Source organism: Meles meles, chromosome 2, assembly GCF_922984935.1.
Source record: "Meles meles chromosome 2, mMelMel3.1 paternal haplotype, whole genome shotgun sequence".
NCBI classification, from domain to species: domain Eukaryota; kingdom Metazoa; phylum Chordata; class Mammalia; order Carnivora; family Mustelidae; genus Meles; species Meles meles.
Genome location: NC_060067.1, coordinates 130606597 through 130625953, shown reverse-complemented (window position 1 = coordinate 130625953; position 19357 = coordinate 130606597). Strand labels below are relative to the sequence as shown.

The following is a 19357-nucleotide window of genomic DNA, read 5'->3' as shown; positions in this document are numbered from 1 at the left end:
TGCTCCATGCAATACGTGCCCTCCCTATTACCCACCACCTGTTCCCCCAACCTCCCACCCCTGACCCTTCAAAACCCTCAGGTTGTTTTTCAGAGTCCATAGTCTCTTATGGTTCGCCTCCCCTTCCAATTTTTTTTTTTAAATAAACATATAATGTATTTTTATCCCCAGGGGTACAGGTCTGTGAATCGCCAGGTTTACACACTTCATAGCACTCTCCCAGCCAGTTTCTTCCTCTGGGAAATGGGATCCAAACACTGGCCTCACTGTTTTTATAGCCAAGGTTATCTGTTTTGGGATGATGCTCTGTAGTGAAGATTTCTGGGGCTCCCAATGGACTTCTAGAATCTAAATTGATCCACTGTTGCAAACTGAGAAAAATCCTAACCCCCCTCTGAGAGGTTCCTCCTTAAGGTGAGCTATTCTTTCTGTGGGCAAAAATACAAACTCATTTCTTTGGTGCCCACTGGTCTGGTAGCCAGGGTGCTTAAATTTTATTCTTCAATCAACAGCACAGAAATCCTTCATTTCACATTGTTGGCAGTGATCTCAATGATGCAGCTATAAGGCAGAGACTATTAAAATCTTAGCCGGTAACAAGTGAAAGTCAGCAGGAATTGCATTAGGAACATAACTGTTAAGTCCTATGGCCTCACTAAATATATCCATCCTTCAAATTTGAATCCAGAAATCTGTACACCTAGGTAGACAGCACCAATCTGGTCGCTTATAAAAATGACTTAACAATATGTTCTTTGGCATGTTTGTTTTGAGGGTCAATATGAGAAAAGATGTGGGGATACTACATTCTGTGTACTACATTCTGTGTTTTTGGTATTATCAGGAACACCATCCATCATGTTATTTAATATTCCTCTTATAAATTAGGGGACAACCCAGAAATGGCAGACCCATTAATAACTATTTCATTTAAATTTTGAAAGCTCCTGAACAGGAAGGAGGTGGGTTTGAGAGACATCATTTGAAAGACAGAAGGGAGAATAGACAAATTGTGACAATGAATGTTACTGAGTACCTACTGCCTGTCAAATGGCTTAAATCTTTCTAGCCTATGGCACTTTGGAAAAGAAAAATAAAGGGCATGTAATTTGAGTGTGGGGATTTGTAGATAAGAGTTCAAGTTTGAACAGAACAACTTTGGTGGGACAGGATTAAGAAAGAGGACTCAACAACTTTCATGTGCCAACTCATCTTTTTAAAGAACTTCAAACTGTTACCACCAGTAATCAATACTTAATCTAGAATGGTTGACATTGACATTAGGATACAGAAGATAAGTTATAAGATATGTAAAAGCATCTGGCGTACAGTACATATTCAGTAATGTTACTTTTTTTTTAAGGCTTTATTTCTTTATTTGACAGAGAGAGAGAGAGAGATCACAAGTAGGCAGAGAAACAGGCAGAGAGAGAGGGGAGGGACCAGGCTCCCTGCGGAGCAGAGAGCCCAACGCAGGGCTTGATCCCAGGACCCTGGGATCATGACCTGAGCCGAAGGCAGAGGCTTTAACCCACTGAGCCACCCAGGTGCTCCTCAGTAATATTACTTTTACTTTTAATTCTCACAAATCATTCTGCCAAAGGTACTGGATCTCACCATGGAAAATTTTTTTTTCCCCAAAGACATTTATGTGTCTACCAGAATTCTGTACTATACTTCCTATTTTCAGTAAGTTTAAGGATATTAAAAATAATATTGATTATTGGGAATAAATGTCAATATTATAAATTTAAGACACTAATGAACCACAATTATCCCATTAGAGAGATGACATTGATTATAAATGTGTCAGCAGTGTCCCCAAAGACCTCCGTGTCACTAAATTCAGAGGGTGTTTATCAGTCCTCTTTCTACATAACCTCCCAGGTTTACTAGCCAACCTACTTTTCACTCCACCCTTCTATGTAACATCCCATGTCCAATCTATTACTTAGAACTGTTGATTTTATGCCCCCTCCCCATAAGCCTTTCTCATCCATCAACTTTTATCCATCTTTATTATCATCACTTTAGTATAAGCTAGATTCACGTCTCATCACTAGTAACTGGCTCACAGCCCTCCTGACTTCCATTATGGCTCCTTTTGATTTTATTCTCTGTGCTAGAGCTGAAGTAGTCTTTTAAAAATGCAATTTTTAAAGTTAACCCTATGAAAATTCCTACATTGGCTTACTTAACAGGTCACAAAAGTCTTTGTCAGTCAATAGGACCTTACAGACAGACCCTCACTATATAAACTCTTCTACTTCGTAACTCTTCAGTCAGTCACCAGGATTTATACCGGCATATCTTCTATTAGCTTCTTTTGCCTTCACTTTCTGTCTCAAATTAGGGAAATTCTTGGAGATGTCAGTAGGTTGGCTCCAACTCTCTAACTTTTATGCAAAGTGATTAGAGGAAGTTTTATTATTGCTTTCATTTTCTGTGGAAAAATGTTTTTTCTCACTTCACAGTCTGTAGTTATAGAATATCTTTCAGAAGGCACAGAAGCCTAATCCATTTTAGGATGCCAGATGAAAGCCAAGTTATGTAAGGATAAAACAAGTCCAGTATTAATGCCATGAAGAGCTCAGGGATCCCTTATATGTCATGATGTTTCTGACATGATATTTAAACTTTGTATGTTTAAAGACAGATTGTCAGGTTCTATCTTTCTAGTACATCGGGAAGTGGCTTTGGAACCAGATCAGGCAATTTTCTTAACCTCTCCAGCACTTACCTGTCTGATAAAGTAAATAGGATAGTAAGGTTACCACTGACACAGAGTCATTTTGAGGATTAACTAATGTAAATAAGTAAAGCACTTAGCAGAATCTGGCACATATCAATAACTAATATGTTCTAGCTATTATTATTTTTGTTTGTGATAGTCATAAAATCCATTTTAAGGAAGTCCTTTTAGATTAATGTAAATTTTTTCTTTGGAGGAAGGGAATACTAAGGATTTGAACAACAGTTTTGTTAGTTCAAATCATTGTATCATTTGATTTTGTTCTATCAGATCAATACACGTTTCACAACTGAAAACAGTTAAAATTAATCTATTACTACTCTTCAGGAAAGGAATACACACAAACTCTCTCCTACCTGTGTTATTGTAAACTAATAATCAATATCCTTTTTTTTTATCACATCACTTCCAGGTTCCAGAAGAAGATTCTTACCATTTTGGGAGCTCTTGAGCACAAAGTTCACTGCACTATTTCTGTGGGATGATTTCTGTTGGTGGCAGAGACTCTGCTGTCCCCTGGTGGCAGCTGCTGTCTTCCTAGCTCAGAAAAATTATAATTATGCTTAGTCATAAATTTTAGCAGGCAGGCAGAACTTGAGAGTTGCTTTTCCATTCTGACCTGGAAGAGTAGGGGTTCATAGTTAGACCTCTCTCCTGCACATTAGTATCTCAACACCAATGCTCTCCTCTAGAAGCAGAATCATTTTGTCTTCCTAAAGAGTTAGACAATAGCCTGTTGGAGTTCCAATTTTGCAGTCAGAGCTTGACTCAAGAGGCATTATCCTGAAACATTCCCCCCAAATTCTGGTGTCCTTTCTGATTTCTTATCTGTGAGGAAGGGGTTGGGTATTATTTCAGATTTGTCTGGGTCCTAGTTAGGATCTCAGTAATCTACAATCTATGACCGTATAAAGGTATGAACTCAGATATGTGAGACTCAGATGTGTGAGTTTTTTTCTATGACTCACCTTAAGTTCAATTTTGAATCACCTGTTCTGAAGGGCTGGCAATGCCATAATTTTGTTAGTTTCTGGTGTCTCACATTTTTCCTCTTGGGATTGTATTTTAAACATGATAATGTCTAGTATGGCACCAAGTTTTGGTGTTGGGAACCTCTGGCTCTCAAAGTCATCTGTCTACATAGGCAGCCAATGAGAAAGTAGACAACCTACCTCAGTTTTCAGTACTCCCAAGCCTTGTTAGCTCAGAGTTCTCTTCTGCAAACTCTCTTAAATTATGGAGGCCATTTTCCCTCTTCTATGGGAATACGGGGATATTGTTTTGGTCCCACTTCAAGTTAGGGTATAGGAAATCTTCGGTAGTCAGTCTAATTCCCATCTACCTATTCACACCATTAATCCGTATTCTTTCTAGGGCCTGCTGCCTTCCTGAGGCTGTATTTGGGAATCCAGGCACACTGTTCCCTCTGCTTTCAGATCTCAAAAACCCATCTATGGAAGGTTGCTGACTTCCCAGGGAATGTGACTGGAGAACATGGTTCCAAGACTTCTCATCTCTGGGATAGTGGAAATATGCCCTGCCATTTCTTCCACTCCTACTCTCCTCTCTCTACCATCTGTAACCCCCTCATTTTCCAGCATGGGAGATGGGTTTGTTTATTTCAATTTTACTATTATTATTTTTTACCAGTGGAAAGTCCTGCTCTTACATGCTCTTACAGACATTTTTGTCCAAATCTCTTGCTATGCCAGGAGTCTTTCTTATTCCTGTAAAGCCAAGCCTTTTGCAACTCCAAAACCAGGAATAGACTGTTTCCCCCTCTGCTTTCTTCACTGTCACATGTTTCTCTTTAAAGCAATGAGCACAGAATGCCTAGTTGCTTGTTTGGGTGGAGTAATGAGCAAAGAGATTGAGAGGGAAGATATTGGGTGGGGGATGCAATCTGTTAATATTATCCTTCCAAACTTATGGGGAAAAAACAGAAATAACAATAATAATAATGATAATAATAGAGCTCTTAGAGCAAACATTGATCCCTCTATCCAGATGAAATTGTGTCCTTAGCCCTAAGAAATAGTGCATGCTCCTTAGTCTGTCTTTCTATACACAGTCAAGAAGACTTCAGAACTCAGAAGACCTGTTTTAAGTAAGCAGACTGACGATGGGACAGGTTGTCTTCTAGGAGGATTTACCTTTTCACTAGAGATCAGTACTAGAGTGGTTTTGAAAGGTATGATTCTGTTATTCAAGTTGGTTCTAGGAATATGACAGTTTACATAAAACTGTTACATTACTGTGAGAAATTTAGACACAGTGAGAGTGACATTTAGTCTTTTACACCCAGAAACCTGTATAACAGGAAGAATCACATTGTATTTTCTGAGAATGCAGAGGCATCCTCAAAGTACCTGTGTAGTTTTAACTTTTGTTGAAATACGTTGATACTAATAATTATTTTAATAAATAATTAGCTACTTATGATTAATAATTGCTTATACTTGTTGAGTATTTACTATTTCTGATACTATCTAAATAATTCTTCACCCAATTCTCATAAGGCACCTGGCTGTGTCAGTCAGTGCAGCATGTGACACTTGATCTTGGGGCTGGGAGTTTAAGCCCCACACTGAACATAGAGCTTACTTAAAAAAAAAATTAAACAGACAGGAAAAAACTTAAGAGGTATATATCATTATCCTAATTTACAAATGAGGAAACGGAGGCACAGAAAGGCTAAGTAACTTGTCCAAAGTCACAAGTTAGTATCTATTAGTGATTGAATTTGAGCCCCGGAAGCGTGATGGCACAGGAGTGCTTAACCATGTTACCTAGTTAATAACAATGATATTCCTAATAATAATAATGGTTAGGAGGTTATGGTGTAAAAGTGACAGTTCTTGGACTTAATATGCTAGAGGCTAATTTTAAGCTAGTAGAGCAGAAAAAAACTTTTAATGTGAATTTATCATTTGATATTTGTGAGACAAAGTGTAAATTACCAGTTTGCAGCCTGGAAATGAAACTGGATTAGTGAGCGATTTATTTTGACTCCTATTCATCAAAGGACACAGAGGTGATATACTGGGCTGACCTAGATCCTCAGGGAACCATAATGAATAAACACTATGGAATTCAAGGACATCAATTCATAAGGAATTAACATTTTACATTAATTTTAATGTGCTGTAATTTGAAAGGATCAGCATGAAGTGCTGATGATCTTATCAAATTATACATAAACACACATGGAAATTTCTTATTAACATTCTTATAAAAATTCTCAAGGCCATTAACATTCTGTATAACTCCTCATTCATTCAAAAACATTATTGAGCACCTATGGGGCGCCTGGGTGGTGCAGTTGGTTATGTTGGACTCGGTTTTGTCTCAGGTCATGATCTCAGGGTCCAGAGATCCAGCAAACTGTCTCCCCCCAGCTAAGCAAGGGGTCTGCTCAATACTCTGTCTCCCTCATCCATTCCCCCTCCTCCACCCCACACTCTTTCTCTAAAATAAATAAATAAATCTAAAAAAACCCAAACAAACCCTCATTTATTGAGCACCCACTATGTGCTGGTAACTATTATTAGTGCACTGAATAAAGCAATGAACAAAACCAAATTCTTGTCCTCGTGGAGTTTAATACTAATGGGAGGAGATGGATGAAATGAATGAATAGACAATTAGAATATTGCCAACTGCTAAAGATCATACCACTTCTTTCCAAAATTAGGCTTTATCCAGAGGTGGGTCGATGTTCACATAAATAGGGAAGATGTTTACACAAATTCCCAGAAGGGAAAAGTGGACTGTAACACAATTTTATCAGGAAACAAAACTCTCCCTTCTGGATGTTCGGCTTAGGGCCTTTGCCTAACCTCTATCACTTACACTGTTTTTTTTTTTTTTTTTTTTTTTTTTTTTTTTTTTTTGGCAACTTGTAACAAAATGGCAGCAATAACACGGTCACTATGGATTAGCTAACAGCCGGTTGTGTTAGGCACTGTGCTAGCAATTTGCATCTTTAATTCCCAAAACCACCCACCAAGGTAAACATTTTTATTCCTATTTTCCAGACAAACTGTGTCAGAGAAGCAGTCACACACCCGTTAGTGGCAGACCTGAGGTTGGAATGGAGAAGACTGTCTCCAAAGCCCTTCTACACTATCACGGAAAAGTGATGAAGCACATGCAAAAAGACTAAAAAGGACTGGGGCTGCAACTTCAGTACACGGGAACAGAGGAAGCAAGCGCAGGATAGAAACCTGCGGAGAACGCGCCGGGGTTCGAGCACCGAGAGATACCGCCTGGAGGCGGGGCCGGAAGTTGGGGCGCGGGTTCCGGACCTCATGCCGGAAGTGGCTCGTCAGCGCCGCCGACAGATCCTCATCTAGAAGTGGCTTTCCGGTTGAGCTGTCGGTGGTCCACGAGGTTCTCTAAGTTCGCTGCCAAGCGCATCTGCAATTCAAAATGTCGCACCCGTCCCCGAAAACTAAGCCTTCCAACCCCTGTAACCCCAGAGTCTTCTTTGACGTGGACATCGGAGGGGAGCGAGGTGAGCGGAAACTGATACTTGCGGAATGGCCCCGAGGAAGCCAGGCTTCCCGGGATTCGGGGATTCCGATGGTCGTGTGCAGTTCGGGCCAGGGGCTGCTCCGTGGTGCAGAGGGGATCGCTGCACAGACTGGACTACTGGAACAAATCCAGGCTTCCGAGGCTGGGTCGAACCAGCGCCCTTGTACCAATGCCATCGGTCCTACGGAAGTTTCTGGAAATTTCTGGTTTCAGGATTGTGGCGGCCTTTATGTTCCTCTCTCCTGATTGGGTTGTACCTCCGCGCCACCTTGCACGATCAGGCAGGCATAAAATAAGATTATTTTATGTTTGCAGCGGGACATTAAGAAAACTGATACGCGTTTGTTGGGTTCTAGTTACGCCGTGCCCTATGCCACGCGAGATACGTCAGCAGTTGCCGGAGCGTTCGTAAATTAAAGCGACTTTTGCGCGTTGGTTTTTCTTATCACCAATTTTTAACTTAGAGGTCCCGTCAGATTACCGTTTTCTGTGTTTTGGCATTGGGGAAAATGAGCTCAGGGTAGCGATGTGGTTGCCTAGGCTACGTCAGCACTTCGGGAGCTCCTGAGGTCTTGTGAATTGGCATATTGCTTTGTAACTGAAATACTAGTTCTGGAACAGGTTAGAATTGTTAGCGGGGCTGTGTGAACGCATGCAAATGGACACATCAGGATTCAGAGACCCCGTGGCTGATTATGGACACACACATGCATTTATATACATATTTATTTTGTTTTGAAATTAGTGCGAGGTTTATTTTTAACCTGACTTAGGAGTTGTCCGAAACTTTTTCGTCTTTTGCTTCAGTGGCCACTTAGGGAAGTTGCAAAGAACACAAAAGCTACAGCTATACTCAAAACTCAGCCAACCCGAGCACTCAAAGGATATTTGATTTTCTCCTATTGGTTACTTGGTGGTTGGAATTTATGAGTACAAGTAGAAGAAATTACTCAGAATTAAAAACCGTTTGCATTTCATGGTGTCCCTTATATGGTGTTAATCTCCTGGCTTTGCATTTATGATCTTTTGTTAAGATGTAGAAAAATAATTGTTTCAAATTCATCTAGTTACATGACACTTAACATTAGACTAATTTTGAATATTAGAAAAATGACCAAACAAGAGAACTTGGTATCTCAGTCACTATACTTTTACCAGTCGTCCTTTTATCATTTGCTTATTGGTTGCTTGTTTTACATACTGGTATGTTTTCATTTTTTCTTTTAGTTGGTCGCATTGTCTTAGAATTGTTTGCAGATATTGTACCCAAAACTGCAGAAAATTTTCGTGCATTGTGTACAGGAGAAAAAGGCGTTGGACCCACCACTGGGAAACCTCTCCATTTCAAAGGATGCCCTTTCCATCGAAGTATGTGTAAATTTTTTAATCTGATTCTTATAAATCTGTAGCAATTAGGGAAAAAATACTAAGTAAAGAGAAATAAAGAGTGAAAGTTAAAAATGACTGTTAGTTTCAGGAGAATGCTTTGACATCTGAGACAACAGCTCAATTTCATAAAGGTTGGACTGTGAACAGTGCAATTATGAGAGGGTACTAAGGTTTACTTACAGAGAAACGGACAACCTAGCTTTACCAGTGCTCTAGCTCTTCACTCCATTGGGATTAGATTGAGGAAAAAAGGGTGTGCCATGATAAAAAAGCAGACTTTAGATAGTTTGACTGCCTGGTGGCAAAAAAGTTATAACTACCACTTTTGCAGGATTGCTTGGGAATGTTTGTAGCTGATGAAGATTCAGTGTCTTGTTGTAATATTTAATTACAAGATGACATTTCATAATGCTTATCACACCTTGTAATCATACCTTTGTTTAGTGATTATTTGATGCTTCCCCTAATAGACTGTAGGTTCCATGAATTCAGGAACTGAATCTTTTCACTATCTTGTCTTCAGCATGTAGTATAGTTACTGAGTGGGTACTCAATAAATATTTGTTTAATGAATGAATAAGTTAAAGTATAATCATGAGTAGTTCATTTATTAAAAGAAACAAGAAAAAACTAATATTGATTTTAAAATGTTTAAACTGTTGATTTATATTCATGTTTAATGAAGTACTAAAATATACTAATATAGTATTTAGAAGAGTTGACACAGCAGGCCTGAGACTGCTGTCCTTGCAAAGGTTTGCTTGCAGCATGGCCATTAGCTGGAGTTTAGGAACTTGGCACTGGAACCATTCTCTGAATCATAAAGATGGTTTACTGTGCCTGGATTATTTGTACAAACACTTTGATTTATGCTGAACACCTGCTTTCCTTTTGGGAGTCAGGAATTTTGGTACATGCTAGGTGGAGAGTAACTGGATGATCCACCCTGAAAAACCTTGAGTTTACCTGGGCAGCAACATTGTGGATATGTTGTAGCATTTTTTGTGCTGGGTAAAGAATGTATTCTCTGACCTTTAGTGGGAGGGAAAGAGTATAAGGAAGCACATGGATTTCTCCATACTCTTGTCTCTTTTCCTTTTATCAACTAGCTGTGTATCCTTACTTTATTGATGTAATACAATCAAATGCTGAGTCTCATGAATCCTAGGAAATTTCTGAACATTAGGGTTGTCTTGGGAACCTTTGACACCAAGTGATAATACTTGCTGAAATACTCCCATTATGGTATAACAATCTACTGGGAAAAATTGGTCTTATATAGTAGACATCAGTGAGTAACACGTGTCTAGCCATATGCACAATGAAAAACAGTTGCTGTACTTGAGGAATTAATGTTGCCTGGAAGAGACAGATCATTATGATATATGTTATAAAGTGGAGATAGAGTCAAGATACTGTGGGAGAATAATTACGAGATCCAACTTCGGAGTCTCAGTGACAGTTAAATAGGGGAGGTACCATTTGAACTAATTCTTGGAGTATTAGTGAGTGATCAGTCAGTAAAAGTAGTTTGGATCCAGGCTATGAAAAGCCTTTTAAGAGTTTGGAGTTATGGGGGTGGGTGGGGAAAGAGAGGAGAGTTACAGGACTAGAGTCATGTTTTAGGAAGTTTCTTTCTTACCACATGTTCATTAGTTAACATTGCTATAGTCATCTATATTTTAGTTTCTAATAGTTATTTTCCTTTTTTGTAGTTATTAAGAAATTTATGATTCAGGGTGGAGACTTCTCAAATCAAAACGGGACAGGTGGAGAAAGTATTTATGGTGAAAAATTTGAAGATGAAAATTTCTATTATAAGGTAAAGTAGACAGAAGTGATTGTTTATTGCTCATAATAAAGGTTGTTATATGTCTGGGACACTGGTTGGATTAAGATACCAATAAATGTCTCAGGTGTGCATAGATTCTCCTTTTCTTGTAAAAGGTATTATATTTGTGAACCTGCTCTTTAACATAAAACATTTCATCCACTAATTTTATTTGGCAAAAATACGGTGGTTATGTCAGTGTGATCCAGGTTTACATACTGCACTAAAGCCAATGAGTTTTTTTTTTTTTTTTAAGATTTTATTTATTTATTTGACAGAGAGAGAAAGAGATCACAAGTAGGCAGAGAAGCAGGTAGAGAGAGAGAGAGGAAGAAGCAGGTTCTCCGCCAAGCGGAGATCCTGATGCGGGGCTCGATCCCAGGACCCTGAGATCATGACCTGAGCCAAAGGCAGAAGCCAATGAGTTTTTATGAGTGGCCACCATATGGCAAAATTGTTTCCAGGACAAATGTTCTCATTATCAGAAGGATGGTAACTTGTGCATTTTTATGCTTGAATTTAAAGAGCAACAAAACCATCGCTAATATCCAGGATGTCAGGGCATTTGCAAAATAGCGGATATGGTTAATGTCTAAGCTCCTAAAAGCCATTAGTGGAGCCTGTGCCTTCTTATCTTTATTGTCTCAAGATATAATTGGGCATATTGCATCATTCAGGTTATAAAAATGGACAGGTAAGTACAAAAGTGAAGTACTATCTTTGGAAATGAGGAATGTGTGCCAGGTAATTGGGATAATTTGAAAAGAAAATGTTTCGGTCTTTTCAGCAGTATTTATTGACTGCAGCTATTATGTATTTAGTACTGTCAACTGGCACTAAAGAGCATACAGAAATGAACAGCTTGATAACAAGGAATTCATGATATTACAGGGAAGGCAAGATTAAAACACATGGGATAACTGGAGAATGATAATACATAAATAAATGCTAAATTGAGACTCTCTGTATATACCATAGGAGAAAGGTATGGTTTATATATTCCAGATTATCAGGGAAGATATTGAAGAGGAATGGGTACTGAAATTGGGCCTTGCAGGGTGGCCAAGACTTGGTTAGACAGGAACTAAAACATAGATTCCAGTTTGAATGAGGGACATAAGTAATAAAGACAAAGGCAATAGGAGGCTGAGGAAATGAAGTTAATATTCTCTTTGATACTGTGGGGAAAGCACCATACTTTTTGGAAAGGAAAAGGGGAAGCTGCCTCTGAAGGGGGAAGTCTAAGATTATGTGTAGCTTTGATCAAAAGAAAGGGGGTTCTACTGAAAAGACACATAGTTTTTGCTTTCTACAAACTTGGTAGCCCTGAAAACTGAATTTTTTAGGTCGCAAGGGTAAAAGGCATTTTCAGTGGGAAGACTAACATGAGACTACAGTGCATGACCCAACAAAGAATAATTTAGAAAGCCTAAGGATAAAAGTGGAAAGACGAAGAGATCTAGTTTTACAGCACCTGTGAACAGATTGATGCCAAGTAGAAATTTGATATCAAGATGTATGTAGCAGTTTCTTTAGGTCATTCTCTGAAGAATGGTTCTCTGAAGATTCACCTGGGATGAAAGCCATAATGTTTGGTTTCCTTTGAGATTAGGAAAGTACCTAGAATGTCCTGCCTAAATTGACTATGCCATCAGTGCTCCCAGTTTATTATGTGTAAAGGAAGAATCATAACGTAGGCCCATAAAAGTGGGAAGACTATTGAGTTCCTCTCAGAAAAGAGAACATTCATCATAAAGGGCAAAGTATAATCATTACAGTTCCTTAATGCAGCGTCTTAAAGTTGAAATGTAAGTATGTTCTCAAAATGGTCAATTTAGAAATCTAAATTGTTTCTGTTCCTTTATTTGGTTTCATGGTTTTTTTAAGTCTAAAAAGTGATTAAGTACCCCATGTTTGTGAATTAAAGGTTGCAGTTTATATTAAAAAAACACTACGTTGTTTGCTCTAAATGGTATTACAGCCTGTTCTAGTTTTTGTATGAATGGTCAGTAAAAGAACAGTTCAGACTAGGACCTCTAACCTTGGTTTTCTTTCACTGATTTGTATTTCTATAGCATGATCAGGAAGGTTTACTGAGCATGGCAAATGCAGGCTGCAATACAAATGGTTCTCAGTTCTTTATCACAACAGTCCCAACTCCTCACTTGGATGGGAAACATGTGGTATTTGGCCAAGTAATTAAAGGAATGGGTGTGGCAAGGATACTGGAAAACATAGAAGTGAAAGGTGAAAAACCTGCCAAAGTAAGTAAAAAGTTTCAGTGAAATACACCTATTACCTTAATTACTGTCTTAAAGAGATGTAAGTAGAGGGATCAGATGATTATTAGCTGGGAAGATGTTAGGATGACTTTTGGCATAGAAGCCTGGACCTGCAACTTTATCTTGGAACTTTTCTACAAGGAGAAAGATAAGATTAGGGTAGTTTAAAAGGACATTTTTATTATTTCTACTTCAATTTTGGTGATTTTTTTTTTTGTAGGTTTCTTAACTCTTCTATACCTGCAAAACTTTGAATCAGTATGTACACTAATACGTAGTAGGTAGAGGACAGGAAACCAAGAGTCCTTTTCAAACTCTGCTGTTTAATTGATGGTTTGGTCTTGATCTTCTTATTTAAATTTTCTAGGTTTGTTTCCTCATCTTGCCTAAATTACTTAGGGTTTAGATGAGATTATGTAACTCTGAAGAACCTTGTGTTCTAAATGTGAAATCACAGTGGCCACAATACTACCTAACCTAATTAGCAGGGCTGTGAGTGGGAATTGGAAACTGAAATACCTGCAGGAGGTAGGCTGTCACCACTGTGTGAAAGGAATAGTGAAATTGAAAGGACATGCCTCACCTAAAGAAAATTACATAGAGAATGATAATATTTTCAACTTCTTTGAAAACTGAACTGCTGAATAGCTATAAAACACTTTCCTAAAATAGTGTCATGATATTACTTGGAATGTACATAAAGGGCAATATAAAGGGCATTTTTGTAATTTGAGCAGATAGATGAGACTTCTGTCAGTCTCATTTGAGAAGTGATTTGGACAGTGTTGTGCATGACTTAAAGCTGTATAGCTTTTAAACCCAGATTGCTTGTTTTTAATATCATTAATATGGTAGTACACCTCTACAATTTAGGATTATTTTTACAGTTGTGCATTATTGCAGAATGCGGAGAATTGAAGGAAGGGGATGATTGGGGGATATACCCAAAAGATGGCTCTGGTGACAGTCATCCAGACTTCCCTGAGGACGCAGATATAGATTTAAAAGATGTGAGTACTTTCAGATTAGTCTAATTTTAGTTATTAAAATTAGTACTAAAATCTTGAACTATTCATATCAATCTAAATGGTAGAACCTAGCATTAAACCATATTAGTTACTAAAATACAACATATTTGTATTTTTTTATACAGGTAAATAAAATTTTACTAATAGCTGAAGATGTAAAAAATATTGGAAATACTTTTTTCAAATCTCAGAACTGGGAAATGGCCGTAAAAAAATATACAAAAGTTTTAAGGTAATAAAATATTTTTAATAAATTAATTCTAAGAGCTTGTAAATTTAATTATAAACTGAAATTCAGAGTTGTTTATTGTCTTTTTGGCAAAATTGCTTTGCAAAATAATAACCAGGTATGTTGAAATAGTTTCATTTCTTTTGTTTCCTCCAGCTTCTTATTTTGAAAAATTTGAAGATACAGGAAAGTTGAAAGAATCGTATATGAATACATCCATACCTTTACCTCTTCTCACTAATTTTTAACTCTTGCTATATTTGTTTTTGTAGAATCATTTTGAAAGATTACTTTATCCCCAAGTAGTTGAGCAGGTAATTCCTAAAAAACTAAAACAATGCTTCTGCACAACCTTGATATAATTGAAACACGCTGGAAATAACATTGATACAATAATATCATCTAATATTTAATCCATATTCAAATTTCCCCAATTATTTGAATTTTTTTTTTTTTAGTCCAGAGTCCATTATATCATTTGGTTTTATGTCTCTAGTCTGTGTATCTTTAGTAATCTCTACATCAGGTTTTTTTATTCATAGGTATCTGGAGTCTTAAGTCAGTTGTCTTATTGAATACCATCTATGTTTATTTGATTACTTCCCCAAGATTAGTCTGTTTAATATTTTGGCAAGAGGACTTAAATCTGCGGTGAATATTTCTTGTGATACCACATCCTGAAGGCACATGTCAGTTTGGCCTACTTTGAGTTTTGGCACTTGGTTAAAGAGGTGTCAGCCAGACACTTGTGTCATAAAGTTACCTTTTCCCTTTTTTTTTTTTTTTAAAGATTTTATTTATTTATTTGACAGAGAGAGAGATCACAAGTGGCAGAGAGGCAGGCAGAGGGAGAGGAGGAAGCAGGCTCCCTGCTGAGGAGAGAGCCCAATGTGGGGCTCGATCCCAGGACCCTGAGATCATGACCTGAGCTGAAGGCTGAGGCTTAACCCACTGAGCCATCCAGGTGCCCCATAAAGTTACCTTTTTCCGTTTGTAAATAATAAGTACTTTGTGAGATGATCCTGTGAAACTGTGTGAATATCCAGTTCCTAAACTTTCATTCAGTGGGTTTTAGAATCATTGAAGATCCTTCCCTAAATCAATTACTGTACTGGTCGCAGAACTGATTTTCTAATTTTATCATTCATTCTGCAGTTCTTTCTTGCATTCTAATGTTTAAAAGCGCCTCCTCCCTCTCTTCACTCCTTTTTAGTATTATTATATACCTGTGGATTTTTTTTTAGTTCACCCTGTTATATCATTCTCTTTGATGTTCAAAGGGTTCTAAATTTGTCCAGTGGAAGCCCCCTTTCCTATATCCTTTGGACATGTTCCTATTAGTCTGTGAGCACTTGCTTGCTTTCTAGCACAAGGTGTTTCAGGTTCGTCTTTCACTTAACTTTGTTTCCAGATCTGGTATTAGCAGTTTCTCCAAGGAGCCCTGGTTATAGGGGGATGGATTTTAGAAACCAGATTCTGAGGGCCAGGTGTGCCCATCGTTTCTGGGCTTTTCTGTGGGTAGAGCCAGTTGCCTCATTCAGTTCCCTCTCCTAAGGTGAGAGCGTTGGCCCAAACATACTTAGGTTGGAAAGTACATAATGGAAACCTGAGCTTTAAAAATTGGAAAGTGTTAGTAGTGCATAATTATCTTTAGATTTGGAGAATGCTGTTAAATTGGTTTCTTTGAACACTTTTGGAAAAAACTGAAACAAATATTTATCTTCTTAAGGAAAATAAGATTGTGATCATTAAGAATATTAATATTAGCATTTGATGAGTTTTTTATATCAGAAATGACATAACACTTTTTGACATAGTGGAAGGAGCAGAGTATGTTGTATGTGGCATTATCTGCGACCTTTATTAATGTATTCTTCAGGTATGTGGAAGGTTCAAAGGCTGTTACTGAGCAAGCAGATAGATCAAAGCTACAACCTATAGCTTTAAGCTGCGTGCTGAATATTGGTGCTTGTAAACTGAAGATGTCAAATTGGCAGGGAGCAATCGACAGTTGTTTGGAGGTAAATCTCTTTTGACGTCAGACTTTTTGAAGGAGTGGAATTATGATACATCAACTTGAATAAAAGCAATTTTATGTATATTAATATATTTTTATTACAGAGGACCAAATGAGACTTGATGAAGCATAATATAAAAATCATATTATCTCTAATTATTTTGGACCTTCAGTTCTTCCTGTTAATTCATTTATTTAGCTGATAACATTATGTAACTTAATAATCTATGAAGATACTTTTCCTCGGAGCACATGTATCAGCTCCTTTGTTCATTGAACATACTGAGCACCTGTTGCGTGTAGGGCATTGGAATGTGGTTGCAGAGCCAGTCAGACTTGTTGTTTTTGTTAGACTTCTGTCACTAACTTTGTGATCTTGGGTAAGTCCTAATTTTAGAGTCTTAACATCTTTATATTAAATGAAAATAACCCTTGCCTCACAGGATTGTTACAAAGATTATATAACATATGTAAACTATTTAGCACAGGTGTTGGCTACATGTTTAGCACCTAATAGAGATTAGGTGCTTTAATTAAAAGACTCATACTCTTAAGGAACTTTTTATTTGGCTGATGAGGGAGTATGTTTTAATTTAGGGTCATCAGGACTTGTATAGGAGAATGGGTACTGCTGGAACACATCGAGGTCATCTGTCTTTATGGGGACATCCAGGAATACTAACTGATGAAACTAGATAGGTGGCAGCATTACCTCCTTAAATAGAACAATTATGACACTCTCCCTATTGCACAGTTGAAAAATTTTCCAAACTAAACTGTGTTTAGAAAGATCATCTCCAGTAATTTTTATGTATATTGCTCATTAAGCTCTGCCCAGAGCAAGTAGAAATAAAGTAAGATTTGGTGCATTTAGTTGGTAGACCATGTGACTCTTCATCTTGAGTAAGTTCTAGCCCCTTGCTGGGTGTCAAGATTACTTAAAATTAAAAAAAGAATCCTAATTTGGTAGGATAAGTAGAATAAGGGATAAAAATATATTTAGAAGAGAGCATATAACAGAGGAAAAAACTTATCCAAGGAAAAGATGGGTCTTCACTCTGGATTTCTTTCATTTTTTTTTTTTAAGTAGGCTCCACACCCAGCATGGGGCTTGAACTCATGACCCTGAGATCAAGAGTAGCATGGTCTCCTGACTGAATCAGCCATGTGCCCCAACTCTGGATTTCTTTTTGACCTTTGTGAACCAGATAATACACCTTTTTCAGTAAAATCTTAGTATTGTCCTTTAGAAGATGTGAAGTAAATTATTTCTAAAATGTTTATTTCAAAGGAGAGACCTGTTCAACTTTGCTTACACTCCTAAAAAATCCTTGTAGGTTTCAAGTAAAAGAGGGTAACAAATTTTTTATTCATTATAGTATTCTCTTAGCATTTAGGGCCTAATCAGGAGATAGAAACTATAGAATAATTTGAAAGGAGAAACTTTAATATAAAATAAGAGGGGATTAGAATAATGAAGGGAATGGCTAATGAAGAAAATTCCAAAGGATATGGGAAAGCAGATACATACATCTCCTATATATGGAGCAATCACTTCCCCTTGGCTAGGGTGGAGCCCCCAAGGAAGAGGCTCCTCTTGACAGCCCCTGGTATGAGAACCAGATGTCACTGGGGAGGGCGAGGCTGTGATTTTACTAGGTGGCAGAGAAGTTCACTGGCTGCCTTGCTTATGGAACTCTGCTGTAGTGCTTGGGTAAGTTACCTGTCCTGAGCTGCTGTGTGCTGTTGACCAAGCTCAATGCTGGAGCCTTTGAGAAGTGCATTGCAACCTGGAAGAGAAATAGCTTTTCTTGTCTGTGTCCCTTTAGCGCCTTCTACCGACAAAATGTAACGTGCCTGCTGGCAGAGAAAAGAAATTGACAGGGTCCATCTAGCTCCATTATCACAGAGCAGTGAAGGGTTGATTTGGAGCTGACTGGCAATAAACTGAAATTTAGTACATATATTTAATGATATTTAGGTAAAGATACTAATTTTACAATTTTTTGTAGGCTCTTGAAATAGACCCATCCAATACCAAAGCATTGTACCGTAGAGCTCAAGGATGGCAAGGATTAAAAGAATATGATCAAGCACTGGTAAAATTTTGTTCTACATTTTAATATTTTTAGACGACCACCTTCATAAGTCACATATCTAATATTTCTTTAAATGTTTTTTTCAATTAAAGGCTGATCTTAAGAAAGCTCAGGAGATAGCACCAGAAGATAAAGGTAAGTTGACGGTGTTTACGGTAAAAGTTCATTTTGTCTTGTTAAGAATTTATCTTTATGAACCACTGTATTCTATGCCACTTAGATATTTGTTCAACAGATACTACATAAGGACTCTTACTGGCACTGATCATACTGCAGTGAACAAGTCTGGTTCTCTGCCCTCAAAAGAGCTTACATTCTAGTTTTTCTTCAGAATACTGATTTTCACATACCCAAATACTTTTCTGTCTTATTATTTGAGATCTGGTTCCTATTACTGTAATGTTACCTGAAAGTACAGTGCTAAAAGCTACAGTATTTATCATGAATTTAATATCTGGGACCATTCCTTAAACTGAATGAAGCCATAGTACAAGTTTTCTAGTTACTGGATGTACATTTTAGGAAAGCTTTGCAAAGTTAAGATACAAATTAGTTTGTTTTTCAAATATGCCTGCTATAAATAGTGATACAAGCTCTAGATATTAAAATATATCTTCAGTCTCTCACTGCTGAAGTGAAAGAGGCAAGGCACTTAATTGCCTTCTCTCATGGGGAGAGAGAAGGCAAATCTACATATAACTTGGTTAGATTTCTCTCAAATTGACAATCTTTTAAAATTGTTTCATGTTTTTGTTTATGTGATTGTTTTGTCAGTAAAATATTCTGTTGAGTCCAGTTACTGTACAGAGAAGAGTTGCATCAGTGGGGAGAATTATCATACTTAAGACATTAGTTGTTGGGCATCCTAATTTTTTGGATGTTTTGAGAAATAACCCCTATTATTTATTTATTTTACAGCTATCCAGGCAGAGTTGCTGAAAGTCAAACAGAAGATAAAGGCACAGAAAGATAAAGAGAAAGCAGCATATGCAAAAATGTTTGCCTAATAAGAAATTGTTTTACTTAAATATGCATTGATTATTGTATAAAGGCAATAAGAAAATTTAAAGGTTTTTGTCTGTTATATGTGATCCCTGATGTGTTTCCTTTGATACTTCAGTTTTCCATTGTTTACAGTTTAGGAATACTGAAAAAAGCTCACTCTTAATAAAACAGTGTTACAAAATACAGTGA

The 19357-nt window shown here is 37.4% G+C and overlaps 1 protein-coding gene across 2 annotated transcripts; it reads left to right on the top strand.

Moving 5' to 3' along the window:
- Positions 1–6801: 6801 nt before the first annotated feature.
- On the top strand, positions 6802–19349 carry PPID (peptidylprolyl isomerase D). 2 transcript variants are annotated; one of them, XM_045995730.1, is made up of 10 exons: positions 6993–7268; positions 8516–8656; positions 10393–10499; positions 12584–12772; positions 13678–13800; positions 13944–14050; positions 15927–16068; positions 18077–18163; positions 18256–18298; positions 19082–19349. In XM_045995730.1, exons 1-10 carry the CDS (start codon positions 7184–7186, stop codon positions 19168–19170), a joined length of 1113 nt encoding a protein of 370 aa, XP_045851686.1. In that variant the 5' UTR covers positions 6993–7183; the 3' UTR covers positions 19171–19349. The 2 variants fall into 2 exon arrangements, with proteins under 2 accessions (XP_045851679.1, XP_045851686.1); XM_045995723.1 differs by lacking the exon at positions 19082–19349 and having other exon boundaries at positions 6802–7268; positions 18256–19075.
- Positions 19350–19357: the final 8 nt, after the last annotated feature.